A 21074-nucleotide genomic window follows, 5' to 3' on the forward strand; every position below is an offset into this window, starting at 1 on the left:
TTTATCCAAAGAAAAGTAAAACATAGTCCATGCAAAGACTTTCTCTCAAATATTTATAGGATTTTTTTAGAATAATCTAAACCTGGACTACCCAAATATCCATCAACAGGTGTATCAATCAGGCATGTATTACAAGGAATTGGTTTATGCAGTTATGAGGGCTGGTTAGGCAAGTCTAAAATCCATAGGGCAGGTCATCAGAAAGCTCTCCGGCAGGAGCTGAAGCTGCAGTCCACAGAACTTCAGGGAAATCTCAGTATCTGCTTTTATGGCCTTTGAACTGATTGAATCAGGTCCAATATTTGCATAAAGGCAACCAATTGTAGATGTTAAGCACGTCTACAAAATACCTTTACAGACACACCTACATTAGTGTTTGACTGAGTAATTGGTTACAATAGCCTAGCCAAGTTGACACAAGTTGACAGCTGACCAGCAAGTGACTGGGTATACAAATTGTGGAATACTGCTCATCAATAAACAAGAAAAAAAAAAAACATACAAGCAACAATATGGACAAAAAAGTCCCAAACACATTTGTCCAGCAAAAGAGGGCAGACAAAAAGACCCTATGATTCTACTTGTAGTGTGAAATTCTAGAATCGATGTTAATCTATAGTGTCAGAAAGCTGGCATTTGCCCAATACCAATTAGTCATTAATAAGGGGAGGAGATTGACTGCAAAAGAAACAAGAAAATTTGGGGGAATGACTGTGGCAATGACTACACAGGTGTGTACATTTGTCAAAATTCATCTAATTATACACTTCAAATGAGTTCATTTTTGTATGTAAATTATTTTTCAATAAAGTTGACATGTAAAAAGAAATGGGGAAAAAAAGCTGATTCCTGCTTAGCACAAGCTCAAGTCAGGGTTCCAGAGAGAACTATCCAGTTATACCCTCCAGTACTGCTTGTGGAAAAGACTGTCCTTTCCTGGCTGAATACCTTTGCACCTTTGTTGAGAATCAGAGAATCTTACATGTGGGTGAGAAGCTTCCAGAAGGGGAGTGCAGGATGAGGATGCGAGGACAAAGAGCCCTGGTTGTTTCTGACTCTGCACTGCTATTGGTTACATGACTGGCCTTGGTAAAGACATTTCACTGTCACTGTCGACTCCTCACCAGCTGCTGCACCCGCCTCCGCGGTCACCTGCCTCATGCCCACCCCTTCCTGGCCACGGGACAAACCATCCTTCTGGAAACAGGGCTCTGCTCTCTGGGGACTACAGTCCTGGGACCCTCACTCAGGGAGAGGGAAAGGAGGGAAGAAAGGCGATGAGCATAAAGAAGTGCGAATGTTGCTGCTTCCTCCTGGGGACAAAACCTGTCCAAGTTGGGCAGCCTGGCGCGGCAGACCCCGGTAAATGCCCGTAAGTCACCGTGTGGTTCCGGACCCGCACCACCTGGGGACGGTTAGAAGTACGAACGCGCTTGGTCCCAGCCGCACCTGCTCAATGGGAAACTGGCGGTGGGGCCTGTAGCACGTGCGTTTTAACAGGCGCCAGGTGCTTCTGAGACACACAGGAGGAAGGAATGGCAGGCGGGGCGAGAGAGAAGGGCCCCTCCTTAGGGCTGATGAGACACCACCCGTGCTCCTCGCAGGCCTCATAACAGCTGCGGAGGGCAGCCCGGGGGAGGCGGGATGAGGCTGGCGTGAGAGCCCAGAGGGAGTGCTCAGAGGACGGGTCCAGGGCGGAACCCACACCTGCCGAGCAGCCGCCGTAAGGGCAGTCGGGCCCGGGGTGAGTGAGACCCGGAGGGCACCGCGTGTGCCTCCCCAGGTGCGGGGCGGGCAGCGGGTGGCCGGGCCTGGTCCCTTCCCGAGTACAGCCTCGCCTCACCGGCCGCTCCACAGCGCAGCGCTAGCTCCCCTCGCGCCATGAACCGCAGCGGCGCCAGCAGCACAGCCGACAGGGCCGTGACAGCCACGCTTTGGGGTGAGTGAGCACCCAGACGCCGGCGGCGCTTCCCCGGGGTGAAGACTGCCTGGAGGAGGGGTGCCTCCCCTGACCCTGCCCGACCCTCCCTCCCAGGCTGTGAGCTAAACCAGGAGAAGAGGACCTGGACCTTCAAACCGCAGAAGGAAGGGAAGCAGAACTGTAAGGTGTTGCTCAGTACGGTGGGTGTCGCCCCAAGGCGGGGAGCAGGGACTCAGACTGCTAGAGAGGAAGGAGCAGGGGGCGTCTCCGGCCCTGGGTGATGAGGTGCCCTGCTGTTGTCCACCATCTCAGATTTGCCTGGGGGAGAAAGCCAAAGAGGAGATGAACCTCGTGGATATCCTGCTCCCTGCAAGCCAGGAGGACAAGAGGCCAAAGCCTGTCACCGTTGCCTCGCTGCAAGCCTCAGTCCTGCCCACGGTGAGCCTCTCCCCGCTGGCCCAGAGCTCTGCCTACTGGGACCACCGTGGGTGGGCATGGGGGTGGCCATCCTGCCGGGACAGGGTGTCAGGGAGGTGATGTAGCCCCTGACTAAAGGCCCAGACTCAGTCCTGCTTCCATCCCAGCCCACCCTTTACTAGCTGTGAGACCTTGGGTAAATTAAGCGACTTCTCTTCTAAATCAGTGCATATTCAAAAATTGTTACTTCTAATAACTTATCTCTTGAGTTTTCTATGCAAGTCATCATTGTGAATAATGGCAGTTGCTGTGTCTTTTTAAAAAATCCTACTACCCTGGCTAGGACCTCCAGTATGATAATCAGATAAAACAATAATGGTAGATGCTGCTGTTTCAGTCTTGCTTTCTTTCTAAAGGAATGCATCTAAGGTTTCTCCATTAAGTACAACAGGTTTGGTAGGCACCCTTTGTTAGCTTCAGGAAGTCCCCATCAGCCCTACTCTGCTTTTAGAATTGAGTTTTCTTCTTTTTAATCATAAATGGTTATTAAATACTTTTCTATTCAAATGATCTTCAGTTCTTCTTTAATGTGTTAAGTGGTAAGTTATATTAATAGAATAATATTCAGCCAACTTTGCAATTCTGAAATAAACACTACTTCTAAATTTGCTTTATTAATATATTAAGACTTTTTAAAATTTTATATACTCATGAATGAGGTTGGCCTATAAATTCTTTATCTAGGTATCAAGGCATGCTAGCCTCATGAACCAGGGGATGGAATGTTCTCTGTGGTGGAACACTGAACCGAAGGCTAGGATTATCTCTTTGAAAATCTGGGAAACCTATTTTTTTCTGTCTATGAGATCCCCCTAGATCTCATTCGTCCCCATAGTTTTAAAGACCATCTCTATAAAATGAATACTCTGCCATTTATTTCTGTAAACCCAACCTCTCTCTTGTGCCCCACCTCCTCTGTTAAACTGAATATGTTAAGAGATAACCTAGGCTCCACAAATGTAAATCCAAATTTTTGATTTTTATCTATAATCTCTTTCCCTACCCCCAACTGGTCCTCTCCCAGTAAACAGTTGTTTCTCCAATCAGGACAAAACCTCCTTCTGCAACATCGTGTATCAGATCCGCCAGCAAATCCCAACCTGACTACCATTCAACATCTCCCTGCTACACCCTGGCCTAGATGACCACCACTTCTTGCTCAATTTTATTGCAGGCCCTCCTAACTGGTCCACCTGCACTAATCCTTAGTTCCTATAGTCTAGTCCAGGGGTTGACAAACTCTACAGGGTTAAATCCAGCCAACTGCCTGTTTTTTTTTAAATAAAGTTTTATTGAAACACAGCCACACTCCTTCATTTACATATTATCCATGGCTGTTTTCATTCAGCAACAGCAAAGTTGAGTATTCTCCACAGAGACCATATGGTTTACAAACCTAAAATATTTACCCTCTGGCTCTTTACAGAAAAAGTTTCCCAACCTCTGCTCTATTCTATACACAGCTGACAGACTGATGCTGTTAAACAAAAGTTAGGCTGTGTTGCTTCTCTGCTTAGGCCAATGGCTTCCCACTTCCAGCCCTCAGCAGCCTCTCTGACCACCCGTGCTGTTCTCCCCTCCCTGACGCTGCTCAACCACACTGGCTTCCCTGACTGTATCTTGAAAATTCCCAGTTCCCTTCCTTGGAGTCCTCACATTTCTTATTCCCTGTGTCAGGGACACACCTGTCCCCCACTTGCATCTTGTCTTTGTTCCAGTGTCATCTCATGGAAGAGGTCTTCCCTGGCCACCCAGAGCATCCACTCTGGCTCCCCAACACAGAATCACTTTTCCCTGCATCGGGCCCATCCCTGGCACGCCTTCATTTTGTATTTTCTCCTTAACCACAATATAAGCTCCAAGAGAGCAAGGACTGGGACTTGGCCTGTTTTCTTTGCTGCATTATCCACACTGCCTGCATAATAGTGTCTGGTATGCAGCAGGACCCCTCTACAACGAAGGAGTGAGTAAAGAAGCAAACATTGTGTGGGACTGGTTTGGTTTTAAGTTATTGTGACTTATTTAATAGTTTTTTGACCTGCTGAGATTTTTTTTTCCTTTGAGTCAGTTTTTTACCAGCTCTATTAAGATGTAATTTAGAACAAGACTCACCAATGTTCAGTGTACACCTTGATACATTTGATAAACGTATATACTTGTGTAGCCACTACCACAATCAAGCCTCTTCTCAATCAGCCCTGCCACCTCACTGCCTCTGCAACCAGTGATCCACTTTCTGCCACTAGAGTCTTAACTTCTTTAGAATTTCCTTTAAACAGAAGCATGCAATACGACATCTCTGTGCCCAGCTTTTTCCACTTGGATAAATCTCAAAAACATTATTCTTTGTTATTGGCAAGATAATAATGTGCTCTTTCTTATATCTGAGTAATACTCTATTCTATGAATATATACATATATAAAGATTGTTTATTCATTCACTTATTAATGCACATTTGGGTAGTTTCTACTTTTATACTATTATGAATAAAGCTGCTATGAACATTTAAGTGTAAGTATTTGTATGGACAGTATGGACATATTTTTTCATTCCTCTTGACTAAATACCTAGGGGTGGAATTGCTGTATCATATAGCAAATGTATGTTAAACTTTGTACAAAACTGCCAAACTGTTTTCCAAATTGCATCATACCAGCAATGCACGAGAATTATAGTTGCTCCACATCCTCACTAACACTTTGCATTGTCAATCTTAATGTTAGCCATTCTAATGCCTATGTAGTGGCATCTCATTGTGATCTTTATTTACATTTCCTTAATGACTGGTGATGCTAACCATTTTTTTTTTTTTTTTTTTTTTTTGCTTCTTTTGGTCATTTGTATATCTTTTGCAAAATGCCTGTTTAGATATTTTGCTCATTTTTGTTTCTTTATTTTTTTAAAGATTATTTATTTTTAGAGAAAGGGGAAGGGAGGGAGAAAGAGAGGGAGAGAAAAATCAGTGTATGGTTGCCTCTCATGCACCCCCAACTGGGGACCTAGCCCGAATCCCAGGCATGTGTCCTGATGGGAATCGAACTGGCAACCCTTTGGTTTGCAGGCCAGCACTCAATCCACTGAGTCATACCAGCCCGGGCTATTTTGCCCATTTTTAAATTGACTTATTTTTATTGAGTTGTAGTTCTTTATTATTATTATTATTATTATTTATCTACCCAAGGACATTTTCTCATTACTTTTTACAGAGAGAGGAAGGGGGAGAGAGAAGCATCAATGCAAGAGAGAAGCATAAATTGGTTGCTCCCCATACATGGTCCAGGCCAGGGATTGTACATGCCCAGACCAGGGACTGAACCCACAACCCAGGTATATGCCCTGACCTGGAATTGAACCCATAACCTTTTGATTAAGGGATAATCTCCAACCAACTGAGCCACACCGGCCAGGGAGAGTTGTAAAGTACATGATTGTCTAACCACTTTGCTGTATACCTGAAACTAATACAAAATAATACTGAATGTAAACTGTAATTGAAAAAAAAAAAGTGCTAAATACATCTATGTTTCCATCTTTAAAAGAAATACAGCTTTAGCCCTGACCAGTGTGGCTCAGTTGGTTGGATGTTGCTCCGCAAAATGAAACATCACCTGTTTGATTCCTGGTCATGGCACATGCCTAGGTTGCAGGTTTGGTCCCTGGTAGGGGAGAGAAACAAGCCTTCATTGTTTCTCTCTCACATAGATGGTTCTTTCTTTCTCTTTTTCCCTCCCTTTCCCTCTCTCTAAAAATAAATAAATAAAATCATTTAAAAATTTTTGCCAAGTAATGGGGATTTTCTAAGACTCTTTCATTGATTTCTAGTTTAATTCCATTGTGGTTCCGATAATATGCTCTATATGATTTCAGTCTAGACTGTGTTATGACTTGTTTTATGAGTCATAGTATGTTATATCTTGGTGAATATTTCATTTACACTTGAGGAAGGTGTGTTCTTTTGTTGGGTGTGTTGCTCTATAAATGTCAAGTTGGTTGGTAGTTTGGTGGAGTCTTCTATATTCTTTCTCGTTATCTGTCTACTTCATCTATTAATTACTGAAAGAAGAATGCTGTAGTCTTCAACAATAATTGTGGTTTGTCTATTTCTCCTTTCAGTTATCAGCTTTTGCTTTATATATTTTGAAGCTCCCATTAGGCACATACATTTCTAAGATGGCTGTATCCTCTTGGTTAATTGATCCCTTTATCATTATGAAATGTCTCTCTTTAGCCCTGGTAGACATTCTAAAGTCTACTTAGTCTGATTAATATGGTCAATGTAGCTCTCTTTTCATTAGTGTTTGTGTGATATTTTTTCCTATTTTTTAAATTATTTTAATTTTAATCTCTGTATCTTTATGTATAAAATAGATTTCTTCTAGATACTATATAACTGAGTCTTGTTTTGCTATTCAGACTGATAATCCTTGCCTTTTAATTAGAGTATTTAAACCATTAACATTTACTATAATTACCAACAAGGTTCGGTTTAAATCTATCATCTGGCTGTTTGTTTTTTTATTTGTCCCATCTGTGCTACAATTTTTCTTCCTGTCTTCTTTTGGATTAATTTTTTTTTATAATTACATTTTCATTTCTACTGTTGGCTTATACCTCATCTCTTCGTTATTTTTTAGTGGTTGCACTAGAGATTCAATATGCACCTTTAACTTACAACAGTCCATATTCAAATACTATTACACCACTTCATGTATGATATGAATATCTCATTACAGACACTTTGTGTCTCAGTTCCCCTCCTTTGTATTGTTGTTGTAATAACTTTTGTTTCTACATATGCTATAAATCCCACACTACACTGTTATTGTCTTTGCTTTAAACACATTTTATTTTTAAAAGATTAGGAATTAGAGTGAAATTTTTTATATTTACCATTTCCAGCGCTCTTCATGCCTTTGTGTAGATACAGCTTTCCATTTGGTATCATTTTTCTTCTGCTGGAAGGACTTAAACATTTCTTGTAATGCAGGTCTACTTGTGATGAATTCTTTCAGCTTTTGTATGAAAAGTCCTTATTTCACTATAGTTTTGAAAGGTATTTTCACTGGGTTAAAAACTCCAGGTTGAGGTGGGGGGTTTTTTCTCTTTCAACACTTGAAAAACATTGCTAGATTTCTCTAAACATAGCTTGCATAATTTGGAGATATCTACTAGCATCTTTGTCTTTCTTCCTGTGTATGTAATGTCTATTTTCCTCTGGCTGCTTTTAAGATTTTTCTCCTTACTGCTGGTTTTAGGTAATTAGATTATGAAATGCTTAAAGAGCTCATTGAATTCTTAGATATGTGGGCTTATTGTTTTCACCAAATTTGGAAATTTTTTGGCCATTATTTCTTCAAATATTTTTTCTACTCTCCCTTTCTTTCTTATCTCTATTGGAGATGAGTTGTCCCAAAGTTTGTTGATGATGCTCTGTCCATTTTCTAAAAGTACTTTTTCTCTACTTATTTCATTTTGGATAGTCTTTATTTAATGTTATTATTGTTTTCTTCTGCAGTATCTAATTTGCTGTTAATCTTATCAGTATATTATCATCTCAGATATTGTAGTTTTCATCTCTAGAAATTTTGAATCATGTCTGATACATTTTCAATCTTACCTCTAGTTCCTTTAATTTTGTTTTTCAATTACAGTTGACATTCAATATTATTTTGTATTAGTTTCAGGTGTACAGGATAGTGGTTACACATTTATATCCTTTACAAAGTCATCTCTCCGATATCGCCAGTACCCCCCTGGCCCCATATATTGTTATTACAATATTATTGGCTATACAGTAGTCCCTCTCTATATCATGGTTCCCTTATTGCAGCCTCACTCTATTGCGGGATTTTAAAAAATATTAGTTAATTATCGCAGATTTTTCACTATATCATGGGATTTTGTGGTACTGTATATTGTATGTATGTTGTTAAAGTTACATAGGTTTTAGAGCGTAGAATATGTTTAAGAACATAAGTAGTGTTTATAAAAGTGTGGAAAAGGTTAATAAGGGAGTGGGAAAGGTTAATAAGGGACTGGGAACAGTTTATAAGTGTGTGAGAATGGGTTTATAAAGCCTTAAAATATATATAAATACTAAAATAAATGTAAGGTTCCTAATTTTATGAATTTTCGCCTATCGCGGGGGAGTCTAGAACATAATACCCACGATAAGTGAGGGAATACTGTATTCCCTGTGCTATACTTTACATCCTCATGGCTAATTTGTTTACATCTAGTTTCTTAAACATGTGGACTACAGTCATAATAATTATTTTAACATTCTTGTCTACTAATTCTGTTATTTATGTCAGTTTTGATTGAATTTTTTTATTATGAGTTGTGACTTCCTGTTTCTTTGCATGTCTGGTAATTTTTAATTTGATGCTAGACATGAATTTTATCTTGTTGAATTCTGGATATTTTTATAGTTTTATTCTAGGATGTAGTCAAATTACTTAAATACCATTTGATCCCTTGGGTCTTGTGTTTAAGCTCTGTTTGGCAGGACTAAAGCTGAGGTCAGTCTAGTTCATTTCCCCACATAACTACCATGGCCAGACCCTTTGTAGTCCTCCAACAGGTGGTCCATAAGTTAGGAGATTTTCCACTCTTGATGTTGGAAACAGGCACTATCTCTGACCCTATGGGGGTTCTTCCCCAGCTGCAAGTAGTTTCTTCACATGCATGTGCTGATTACTACTGGGCTGAACATTCAAGGGGTGCTTTTTCCACGTCTCTGGAGTTCCTGTTTTTGTAGCTCTCCCCTCACCTGTATTCTTGTCTGTGAACTCCAGGTACCTTGGCTTCCCCAAGTTCCCAGTTCCATTTTCTCCATTCAGCGAGATCACTGAACTCTGCCTGTGTCTCCCTCTCCCTTCATTGTCTAGGAAGGAAGTTTGGACATCACAGGGCTCATCCCATTTGTGTCCCACTCTTAGGGATTACTGTTCTTCCTTGACTGATGTCTAATGTCTTGAGAGCCATTTTTCCTATATTATGTTTGGTCTCTTAGTCTTTCCAAGTTCAAAGGTAAATTCAGTCCCTCTAATTTATTTGACCTGAACCAAATGTCTCTTCCAAGTTTTCTTTTTTTTTTCAAAATGTTGTTTATGCTATTTGCTGATAATTGTTTTAATCACTACTATATCTGCTATTACATATATCCTTCTTTTTTTAAATTCCCAGTATTGTTTATTATCTTTTCTCTCCGCTCCCTGCTTATTTCAATCACTGGAGATTAGTATGGATGTTTTTGGTTTGTTTGTTTTTTTCACCAGAGAACCAGCTTTTGGTTTCATTGGTGTTTCTATTACTTCCTTATTTTCTATTTTATTAATTTCTCTTGTTACCTGGTATTTTCCACTTTCTTTGCTGCTTTTTTTACTTCCTGAGTTAGATATTTAGCCCATGCATGTTCCAGCTTATTTTTTCCAAGTAAATTTTATTTACTTTAAATACCATAAATTTCCCTCTAAGGATGATTTTTTTAAGTGTATTTTATTGATTATGCTGTTACAGTTGTCCCAGGTTTTTCCCCTTTGCCCTCGTCTGTCCCCCCTTCCCTCCAGCAATTCCCCCCATTAGTTTATGTCCATGGGTCGTGCATATAACTTCTTTGACTTCTCCATTTACTTTACTCTTCTTAACATTCTCCTGTATATTTTGAACCTATTAGTTATGCTTCTTGACCCCAACAAGTTTTTCCCCATTCTCCTCCTTCCCCTTCCCCACAGACAACCCTCCATATCATCTTCATATCTGTTCCTGTTCTAGTTGTTTGCTTAGTTTGTTTTCATTTTTTAGGTTCACTTGTTGATAGTTGTGAGTTTGTTGTCATTATACTGATCATAGTTTTGATTTTTTTTTTCTTAAATGTGTCCCTTTAACATTTCATATAATAATGGCTTGGTGGTGATGAACTCCTTTAGCTTTACCTTGTCTGGGAATCACTTTATCTGCCCTTACATTCTAAATTATAGCTTTGCTGGGTAGAGTAATCTTGGTTGTAGGTCCTTGCTTTTCATCACCTTGAATACTTCTTGCCAGTCCCTTCTTGCCTGAAAAGTTTCTTTTGAGAAATCAGCTGACAGTCTTATGAGAACTCCTTTGTAGGTAACTCTCTTCTTTTCTCTTGCTGCTTTTAAGATTCTCTCTTTATCTTTAACCTTTGGCATTTTAATTATGATGTGTCTTGGTGTGGTCCTCTTTGGGTCTAGCTTGTTTGGGTCTCTCTGTGCTTCCTGGACTTGTATGTCTATTTCCTTCACCAAATTAGGGAAGTTTTCTTTCATTATTTTTTCAAATAATTTTTCAATTCCTTGCTCTTCCTCTTCTCCTTCTGGCACCCCTATGATTTGGATGTTGGTACGTTTAAAGTTATCCCAGAGGTTCCTAAGCCTCTCCTCATTTTTTGCAATTCTTGTTTCTTCATTCTGTACTGGTTGACTGTTTATTTCTTCCTTATGTTCCAGATGGTTTATTTGAACCCCAGCTTCCTTCCTTCACCATTGGTTTCATGTGGATTTTCCTTTGTTTCACTTAGTATAGCTTTTACTTATTCCCTTATGTGTTTGCCATACTCAATCATATCTGTGAGCATCTTTATCACCAGTGTTTTGAGGTCTGTATCTGTTTGGTTGGCTGTCTCCTCCTCACGTAGTTTTCCCTCTGGAGCCTTGATCTGCTCCCCATTTTGGGTCATATTTCTCTGTCTCCTCAGCTTGACAACCTCCTGTGTTTTCCTCTGTGTCTTAGGTAGAGCTGTTGCACCTGTTACATTGTAAGGGGCGGAGCCTTAGATATTTGTCAGTACAGGGCAACCCATTTCACCATGTTGTGTCGCTGTATGTGGTGGAGGGGTCAGAGAGGGAACAGTATTGCTTGTTCTTCACTTGCCCCTTTTCCAGTCAATTCACCAGCTTCCCATATGCAACCAGTGCCCCTCTAGCTGTTGCCCTGGTGCTGATGGTTCCTAGAGTGGGTGGGTTTGCAGAGATTCTAGGACTGTGGGAACGTCTAAACAGATTCCCCTGAGAGATGGGCAGTTTTTTCCACCACCCCAGCCCCCACTTGTTTTTACAGCCAGAAGCAATGAGGCTTTATTTTCCTTGTGCTGGAACTGTGAGCTGTGCAGTCTGGTCTGGGACTAGAATCACTCCCCAGGTGTCCCTCAAGGCTTTTATAACTTGTGACTGCTCTTTCTGCCAGCCGCCGCCACTACCACACCATGTTCTCTCTGCCCTGGCTCCCTGGCTCCACCCCTTCTACCTGTCTGGATGAGTATTACTTATTTATATCTTTGTTTGTTGGACTTCCATGAATTTAATTTTATGGTAGTTGTAGTTGTTTTTTGTTTTGAGGTAGCTGTACCTTCTTTTTATTGTACAAGGAGGCAAAGTGTGTCTACCTACACCTCCATCTAGGCTAGAAGTTCCCTAAGGATGTTTCTTTAGCTGCAGCTCTCAATTTGTGTTTTGTGGTATTTTCACTTTATTTCATTTTAAATATTTTTTAATGTCATTATGATTTATTTGATATATTAATTACTTAGAATTTTTAAATTTTCAAACATATGGGTGGGTTGAGTTGTCACTCTTTTTCTCAATGTAGTTGCAACAGAAAATGTGATATATATATCAGTTCTTTGGTATTTGTTGAAACTTGAATTCTGGCCTGTTGCATGGTAGCATTATAGAATTCTATGTGTGTCCATTAAATCAAGCCTATTAATTGTGTTCAAATCTATATATTTTTGTCTCCCTGATCTATCAATTATCAAAAGAAATATGTTAAAATTACTTATTAGGTGTGTGGATTTTCTGTGGATTCTTATAATTTTATTGTTTTCTTCATATATGTTTTTAATTGAATTTTTATGGATAATTGTAGATGCACTTTCAGCTGTAAGAAATAAGACAGAGAGATCCTTGTACATTTTTCCCACTTTTCCCCAATGGTAACATTTTGCAAAACTATAAAATAATATGGAAACCAGAATATTGACACTGAGATAGTCTAGGGCTCTTGTTCTACACAATTTTATCACCTAAGTTCATATACCCACCACCACAGCAAGATACCAAACAGTTTAAACGCCACAGGGATCCCTTGTGTAACTACACCCTCCTCCACCTACTCACCCACCTACCCCCTCCTCTCTCCCCCACCTCAAACCCCTGGCAACTACTGGTCTGTCTCCATTTTCTAAAATTTTGTTGCAGGAGTAGACTCATACATATGTAACCTTTTTGGAACTTACTTTTTTCCGCTCAGCATAATTCCCTGGAAATTCATCCAAGCTGTGGTGTGAATTCTTTTTATTGCTGAGTAGTATGCCATGGTATAGATATACCACAGCTCCACCATTCATCTGTGGAACAGTTGGGTTGATCCAGCATGGAAGTATTATGAATAAAGCTGCTAGGAACCTTTGTATAAAGATCTTTGTGTGAGTGTAAGTTTTAATTTCTTTGGGATAAATGCCCAGGCATGTGATTTCTCTTTCATATGGTAGCTGCACATTTAGTTTCTTAAACTGTCATGCTGTTTTCTAAAGTGACTGTACCATTTCACATTTCTACCTGCAATGCATAAGTGGTCGAGTTTCTCTGCATTTTCACTGACATTTCAGTTTGTCACTTTTTCTTTCTTATTTTAGCCATTCTGTTATGTATTTGAATTTCCTGATCACTAATGAGGTCAAACATGTTTTCCTGTGTTTATTTGTCACTTGTATATTCAGAAAAATGCCTGGTCTTGGCTTTGGCCCATTTTCTAACTGGATTGTTTGTTTTCTTAGAGTTGAGTTTTGCTAATTCTTTCTAGATCCTAGACACTACTCCTTTGTCAAATATATGGTTTATAAATATTTTCTCCTCAATCTGTAACTTATCTTTTCATCCTCTTCACATGAGCTTTTCGAGAACAGAAGTTTTTAATTTTGATGAGGTCCATTTTGCCTAGTCTGAGATCAGGAAGATGGCCTATTTCTTTTGTGCAGAAGTCTCACAGTTTTATGTTTTATATTTAAATCCATGATCCATTTTGAGTTCCTTGTTGTAGAAGCTGTGAGATTTCAGTCAAGGTTGATTTCGTTGCCTGTGGACGTCTAATTGCTTGAGCACCATTTGCTGAAAAAAAGCTATCCTTCCTCCATTTAACTGATTTTGCACCTTTGTCAAAAATCAGTTGCACATATTTGTGTGAGCCTATTTCTAGGTCTTCTGTTCCATTGATCTATAGGTATGCCTCTAACACCACGTTGTCTTGATTCTTGTAGCCACAATTTTAGGTACGTTTACATTGTGTTGTTAGTGCATATAACTTACAGAATTACCTTCCTTGTAGACTAATTTTTTACCAACCAAATGTAGTAGCCATCTTTATTCCTAAAGTACTTATTGAATTAAAGCCTAAATCATATGACATTAATTTTTCAGTTGTCCCTCAATATCTATTATTCCTTTATTCTTTAATAGTAGAATGCATGACTTTTAACTGGTCACAAGGCTACTGAGAATAAAAACTATATTCCTTCTTCATTAGTCATGGCCAGGAAGTTCTGGCCAATGGACTACAAGCAGAAGTGGTATCTGCTCCATCTGCAATGTGATAGTTTCTTGTCTCTTTCTCCTTCCTGCTGGCTGGAATATGGATGTGATGGCTAGAATCTGAGCAGCCATCTGGCCAGAAGGCAGAGACCACATATTGAGGATGGGAAGCAACACAGTACACAGAACCTGGATCCCTGGTGATTGGGGAGGAGTATACCCACAGCTGCTCACAACCGGACTTAGTTTATATGACAAAGACACAAGCCTCTTTCTAGCTTGTGTAAGCTACTCTTACTGAGTTTTCTGTTGCTTGATACCAAATCTAATCCAAAAAATACAACTAGCTCATTTCTTATTTTTTATTCTCAGAGCCATTTTAGGATTATAATAAAACTGAGAGGAACGTACAGAGATTTCTCATATGTTGCCTACCCCTACACATACAGAACCTCCTCCATTATCCATATTACTCACCAGATGGTACGACTAGCTTCGTTGTCATTTTCATTAGGTATAGCTACAGTAGTGGAGACTCAGCCACAGGGGCTTCAACAAATTTGACATTTATCGCTGTCTTGCATAAAAGGCCAGAGATGGGCAGTCTAGGGCTGGCAAGATGTCTCCATGGTCAGCAAAGTCCAGTCTCCTCTTTTCTCTCTCCTCTCCTAAGTGCAGAGCTTCCATCCTCAAGATCACCTTACAGTCCAGGAAGGCTGCTACAGCTACAGCCCTCACTTCTGCATTTATGGTAATAGGAAAGAAGAAGCAAGTGAAGACCAAAGGGGCTTTTTCTCAGTGCTATGTCCACCTTTAAAGAAGTCATTGCACAAGTACTACCCACCAAATTCTGCTTATAACTCATTGGTCCAGATATTAGTAACATGGTCATAGCTAACTGCAGAGGAAACTGAGGAATACAGTCTTTGGCTGGGTATAATATTTGAATAACATCAGGGCACTATTATAATGGCAGAAGGGAAGGATGGTATTGGATAACCAACTGGAAGTCTCCGCCGCATCTGGATATATGCTTCCATCTCTTTACTTCAATATTTCTGACCTTATGTTTTAGGTGTATATCTTTTAAGCAGTATGTAGCTAGACTTTGCTTTAATCTATCTGGCTGGTATAATCTGTTTATATTTATTTTGCCTGCTAATATGCTTGCATTTATTTATAACATGTACTTTGTGCTCCTACTTTCCTTGCTCGTTTATTTATTTTTTTATTGTTTCTCCTTTTTTGGTCTTTGTTAGATTGACTAGTCCCCCCACCCCCTTATTCTTCCTACTGGTTTGGGAGCTATAGAGTCTCATTCTAAGTTTTATGGATTGTCCTTAATTTTTTAACAATCATCCATGATTAAAATCTAAAATTAATGTTTTTGTTCCTCCCAAACTATCCAGGGAGCTTTTCTAATTACCCTCTTCTTCATTTACATGTTGTTCTCATATAGTATTTTAGCTTCAACTTGTTTTAAACTCACTCAACACTAGTCATTACCAGTACTATCTAATTTTATGGTAATACTTCAAGTTTTTCTTTGTTTACCAATTTGCTCGCTCACCACTGCTTCTTGCATCTGCTTCTTCCTTCTCAATTTAATTGCCATCCTCTTGAAATACCCTTTAGTAAGCCTGGCAGTAGTAAACTTATTTGGGCTCTGCCTAGAAATATATTTTCCCCTCATCACTTCATAGACTGTTTCTGAATAATTCTAGGCAGAGAGGTAGTTTCCCTCAAAACTTTGGAGATGTTATTCTATTCTTCTGGTTTTTGATGTTGAAATCCTCAGCCTGTCTGGTTCTGGTGCCTTTTTTTTTTTGGTCTTCCCTCTCTGGTTTATCTTAAGATAATCTCTTTTCTTTTATGATCTACCATTTCACCTTGGCATGTGCAAGTGCAGAATTAGTATTATGTTTTATCTGTTTGGGATTTCGTTTTCCTGGATATGAGAATCTGTAGGTTGGCTCATTTCTGGAAAACCCTTGGTGGTTTTCACTTTGCATACTGACCCCATGGTCTGCAGTCCCCTACTCTGATGAGATGTATGTTGGGTCTTCTCACCCTGGCCTCCACAGCTCAGCTTCTCCTTCATATGTTGTAAATCTGCCTCCCTGTGGTGCGCTCTGGGTAATTTCCTCACAGCAGTGTTCCAACTGACAGATTCTTGCTTCAGCAGGCTTACTCTGCTTTGTAAACATTTGTTCAGTTTATTTCAATGCTTATACAAGGTCTGTCCAGAAAAAGTCCAGCCATTGTTAATATAACAAGAACAGTTTGCACGACATTGTTGTAACCTGACAGCCAACGAGAGTGGACTGGGATGCGCATATATGAACAATGACGACTTCACGGTACTAGTCAGTGGGGGCGGTAGATGCTGTTGAGTGAGCACGTGTACTGTGTGGCCATCGCATTCAAAATGACTGAGTGAGTAAAGCAATAAATCTGCATTTCATTTTGCATAAAGCAATCATTTTGTTGTCTTCTGCTGACCATAGGCTTGCTTCTGGTACGTTAAGCAATTGTAGATGGCGAATTGTCTTCAGGGTTTGTTTCCTCTAAAAGAATTCTGTGTGAAAAGAATAGAGACCAGTTTTGGGTTTGTATCTGCCATTTGCCCAGGAACATCACAAGCCAGGATATTATCTGGATTTCTCAGCTTGGCAGTCCCCACCTGGCAAACGCAGACTTCATACAAGTGACAGGTCACAGGAGACTTCCATGCCACTCCCATTTCCTTGTTACCTTCCTATGTAGTTTCTTTCTTAATTTTATTTTAAACATAAGTTTAATAACATGTATACCTCCAGTATACCTGGGAGAGACCCAGGAAAATAGAGTAATTCTCCAAAATGGCCCAAGCCACCACCGTTTTTTAAGTTTTATTTTTCAATTATAGTTGACATTTAATATTATTTTGTGTTCATTTTGGGTGTACAGCATAGTGGTTAGACAATCATATACTTTACAAAGTGCCCACCTGGCCCCATGCATATTTATTACAACATTATTCTCTATATTCCATATGCTGTACTTCACATCCCCGTGACTATTCTGTACCTGCCAATCTGCTTCTCAGTCCCATCCCCTTTTTCTAGTGGTGTGTAGTTTCTAGCTGCTGGCTTGGGGTTCTTCAGCTCCCTCTTCTCGAGCCTTACCCTGGGGCTTCTTACTGAGGGTCCTGGCCTCCGTGCAGTGGGCTTTGCAACAACTCTGCTGTCCTGAAGCAAGGTCTGTCTGCAGGTGTGTGTTGGTTTCAAGTGCATTTCCCTTCAGCAGCTACAGCAGCCGGCTTCATTCATGCCTAGGAATTCTTCTTTCTCCCTTACTGTTCAGCTACACAGAGAAAACACTGCATTACATTTTATCCAGCCTTTCCAGGTGTCCGTGACTGCAGTTTGTTTTTGCTTATTTGCCCCCTGTCTGAACCAGAAACTTAAGTGAATCTCTCTGAGCCCCAATTTCCTCCTCTGTAACGTAACAGCACCTCCTTCATGGGTGGGAAGTTAAAGGAGATATAGCAGGTGAAACACTTGATGGGGGCCCTGGCACATGGTAGGAACGCAATAAATATGCGTATCATTGTTACTCTAGAAACTTTGGAATGGCTGGAAAAATATAAAGAAAAGAAATACTAAACTAGCCATTGAAAATTATGGTTAGCAGTTTAATATATTTCCAGCCTTTATTCATAAGCATATTTGCACATTACTCATAAGACAAAAGTCACACTGTATGTACAGATTTGCATCTGCCTTTCTCACGGGATCCCTGTCGTAGTCTGCCTGAGGCCAGCATGCTGGCTGGGCAGGTCTCAGCAAGGGCCCTCTTCCTTGCTTGTAATCGGCCAGCTGGCTCTGCGTCCTCACCTGTGGTGGAAGGGGGCGGGGGCGGGGCTCTCCAGCCTCATTTCACAAGGACACCAGTCCCATCATGACTCTCCTGACTTCATCTCACCCTGATCACCTGCCACCCTGATCACCTCCCAAAGGCCTCCTCTCCAGATACACCGAGGCCAGGGCTTCAGCCTAAGGATCTGGGAGACACAATTTAGTCCAGGCCAGTAAGGTTGCCCCCCCCGCCCAGGAAAGCCCATCTGCAGTCTTAGCAAGAATGAGATGTTCGGGTTCGCATTCTTCTCTGACTGAGCCCTGTCGGAAGCAAGGTCTGGGGGCTGATTGCACAGCAATCCAGGTCCAGAGAGCCCATGGAGCTTGTGTGGTTGGGGTTTGGGGAATAAGCTGTGAGTGTTCTGCAGAAGGCTAGCCCCCAGCCAGGTGGCAGCCCTGGATGCTGTCTTCTCTGCTCTTGCCCCCATCCCTCTCCTGCAGGTCATGATGGGCCTGGAGCTCTCTCCTCCAGTCACCTTTCAGCTCCGGGCTGGCTCCGGGCCCGTGTTCCTCAGTGGCCAGGAATGTTTCGGTAAGTCTGAGCTTGGACTCACGCGAGATCTGAGAGTGCAGTGCCTAGCACGGGCCACCGTCATAATGAATACTCAAGCCCTTGAGGGATTCTGGAAAGATTATAGAAAGTCCCCAAAGGCAACACCACTGCAGGTAGCCGGACTGTGCCGTGCCCTGGGGCCCCAGCCCCTTGCCGCAAATGCAAGGATAGGGCTATATTTGGCTTCAGTTTCAAAGACCAGTTGTGAGGAGTAAATGGGATGTTCAGGGAAAGCAGTTTGCACAGCACCTAGTATGAGCATGCACTTAAAATGTTAACTTCAAGGGAAGGACAGAGCTGCAGTCTTACATGGACCCTAGCAAGTCACTATGCTGTTGACTCTTTTTAATAGCCCTTTAACTGGCCCTGTTCACTGTCCAGCTGTGACCCTTTAATCAGGGTGCCCTCCTGCCTCCAAACCCTAGCAGGGGCCACTTCCCTTAGGATAAGGCCTGAAGGCCTTAGCTGCTGCTCAGGGTTCCTGCCCACCTCCTCCTCCTTCCCCTCCCTAGCCAGAGAGCTCCTTCCCTCCACCCTCTGGGGCTGCCTGGATCTGTCACTCAGCCTCACCTCCACGTTGTCAGGGAGGTCAGGAGGGGCTCCCTGGTGGACAGGCAGACACTTTCACCTCCATGCTGGGACCCCCCAGGGTACCTCTCAAGCTAGATGATGGGATAAGAGCCAGACTGAGACCCTGTGCTCAGAGGCCCTGCCCCTTTTGCATGCATTGCAGACGCAGACCTCTCCATGGAGGAGGAGGAGGAAGAGGAAGAGGAGCAGCAGCCAGAGGAGGAAGAAGATGAAGAGGATGATGACGATGAGGATGATGATGTGGATGTGTCCCTAGAGGAGATCCCTGTGAGACCAGGCAAGAGGCTGGTGCCCATGAAGCAGGCAAGCGTTAGCAAGGTGAGGGAAGGGCCCCTGCAGAGGCCTCCTGAGCTGAGCGTGCAGAGGAGCCCTACCAGGGGCACCATGGAGGCTGCTCAGGCCCCACCCTAACCGGCCCAGGGACACTTGTGTTTGGTTCCCAGAAAAAGAAGGTGGAAAAAGAAGAGGAGACGATGAGGTAACTCTTCCCATCTCTTAATTTGGCCAAACTCTTTGGGCAAAGGTATACTGTGCTAGAAAGTATGGTGTGCCTGGCATGTGCGTGTGTGTGCACACATGTGTCCATGTGAAGGCATGATGTGCTGCCACAGCTGGTGGCCACAAACTTTTTGAAAAGCATTAGACTTTTTTTATCTTCTGACCTAACTCCACTTATGGCAACTCCTTTCCAAAGGAGTCCATCCAAAATATGGGAGAATTATATGCACTAAGAAACTCATCACTGCATTATTTAAATAGAGGCTTTCTAAATGTCTACCAGTGTAACAGGAGATTAAATTATGTCACATGTTCTCAGTGACTGTCATGTAAGCACCTGAAGGAGATAGCAACCTGGAAAGGTTCATGGAATTAAAAATAACAGGATATTAAATTGTTTTCATTTGACTTCACATGTTGTTAGAAGAAAACAAGCAAAGTAAGGCACTGAGAGGAAATATACCAAAATGCCAATGTTAGTGTAAGGTAAATAACATAAGGGATTTATCCTGTTCTTTATTTGCTATATTTTGTGCAATGTGATTAACATTACTTTTATAATGAAAAGGAAATACTGGTGGTTAATAAAAGAAAGCAGGTAGAAGCCTAAGAGGAAAACATCTTGTTTCAAAAACTAGTCAGAGTGGTCCATGGCAGGAGCAGAGAGGTGAGGTCTGTAGCCCCCCTCCCCAGGGCCCAGCCCCCTGCTTCCTGGTGTGGACACTGGGCAGCCGGGGCTGCTGGCACCAGGCTGAGCTCTCTCTCTCTCACCCTCCTACCCACACCTTGCCCACCCAAGACCCAGCCTGAGAGACAAGAGCCCTGTGAGGAAGGTGAGTCCACAGAGGGGCTGGCCCTCCTGGCGATGGGGTGGTCTCTGGGAAGCTGCCAGGACCTGGAGCCCTCCCTTCTCTCCATAGGCCAAAGCCACACCCAGAGCCAAAAAGCCTACATACAAGAAATGAGGAGCCAGGAGTGGTCTGGCCACAGTGACCATGGGAGGGCCTGCCCGGCCACTGCTCAGAGTTGGCCTTCGTGGGGTACACCGTGGATCCAGGGACATCCTACCTGGGCCCCTCCATCTAAGCCTGAATGTGATGGATGTACTGGGAAGCAACACAAGAGCCCCCCCACTCCAACTCTCCAGATTGAGCAGGACCTGGAGGAAAGAGCCCCAACCTCAGGGACACAATAAAGTTTGCTTTGCCTGGACCTTGTTTCCATATCTCTTCCCAAGAGCCCTACTGGTTGCCGGCTGCAGTGAGCCCTTGTGCCCAGCAGAGGGCGGCCGTGTCCCAGCACGCCCTGCCCACTGGCTCTAGCATCTTCCTCTTCTCCAGGCGCGCCCCACCACCCATTTTGGGGGAAAGAACCAAGTGTCCCTGCCCCTTACCCAGCTTCTGCGTCCTGCCCTAGGGGAGGGAGGGAGCTAGAGCTGCTGTGGGTCTTCCTGCGTCTACACTCGCTCCCCACCGGGTCCTGTTTTTTAGGTGCAGAACTGAGGGACCTCAACCATGTGGGACAAGCCTGAGGGTGTGCATCCATTGGGACCTCAGGGCACAGGCTAATCCCGCATCTGGTT

General features: G+C 42.3%; 1 protein-coding gene across 5 annotated transcripts; it reads left to right on the forward strand.

The window, feature by feature from the left end:
* The first annotated feature begins 1172 nt into the window (after positions 1–1172).
* Positions 1173–20698, forward strand: NPM2 (nucleophosmin/nucleoplasmin 2). Of its 5 annotated transcripts, none has more exons than XM_090290096.1 (9): positions 1173–1372; positions 1605–1744; positions 1858–1939; positions 2036–2121; positions 2234–2359; positions 18292–18382; positions 19137–19312; positions 20292–20325; positions 20413–20698. In XM_090290096.1, the coding sequence occupies exons 3-9, from the start codon at positions 1882–1884 to the stop codon at positions 20685–20687; spliced, it is 846 nt and encodes a 281-aa protein (XP_090146222.1). In that variant the 5' UTR covers positions 1173–1372; positions 1605–1744; positions 1858–1881; the 3' UTR covers positions 20688–20698. The 5 variants fall into 5 exon arrangements, with proteins under 5 accessions (XP_090146222.1, XP_090146224.1, XP_090146221.1 ...); XM_090290098.1 differs by lacking the exon at positions 1173–1372 and adding an exon at positions 19438–19472 and having other exon boundaries at positions 1491–1744; positions 20413–20520; XM_090290095.1 differs by lacking the exon at positions 1173–1372 and having other exon boundaries at positions 1492–1744.
* Positions 20699–21074: the final 376 nt, after the last annotated feature.

Source organism: Furipterus horrens, unplaced genomic scaffold (genome assembly GCF_987537825.1).
Source record: "Furipterus horrens unplaced genomic scaffold, mFurHor1.1.pri manual_scaffold_10, whole genome shotgun sequence".
In the NCBI taxonomy this organism is placed as follows: Eukaryota; Metazoa; Chordata; class Mammalia; order Chiroptera; family Furipteridae; genus Furipterus; species Furipterus horrens.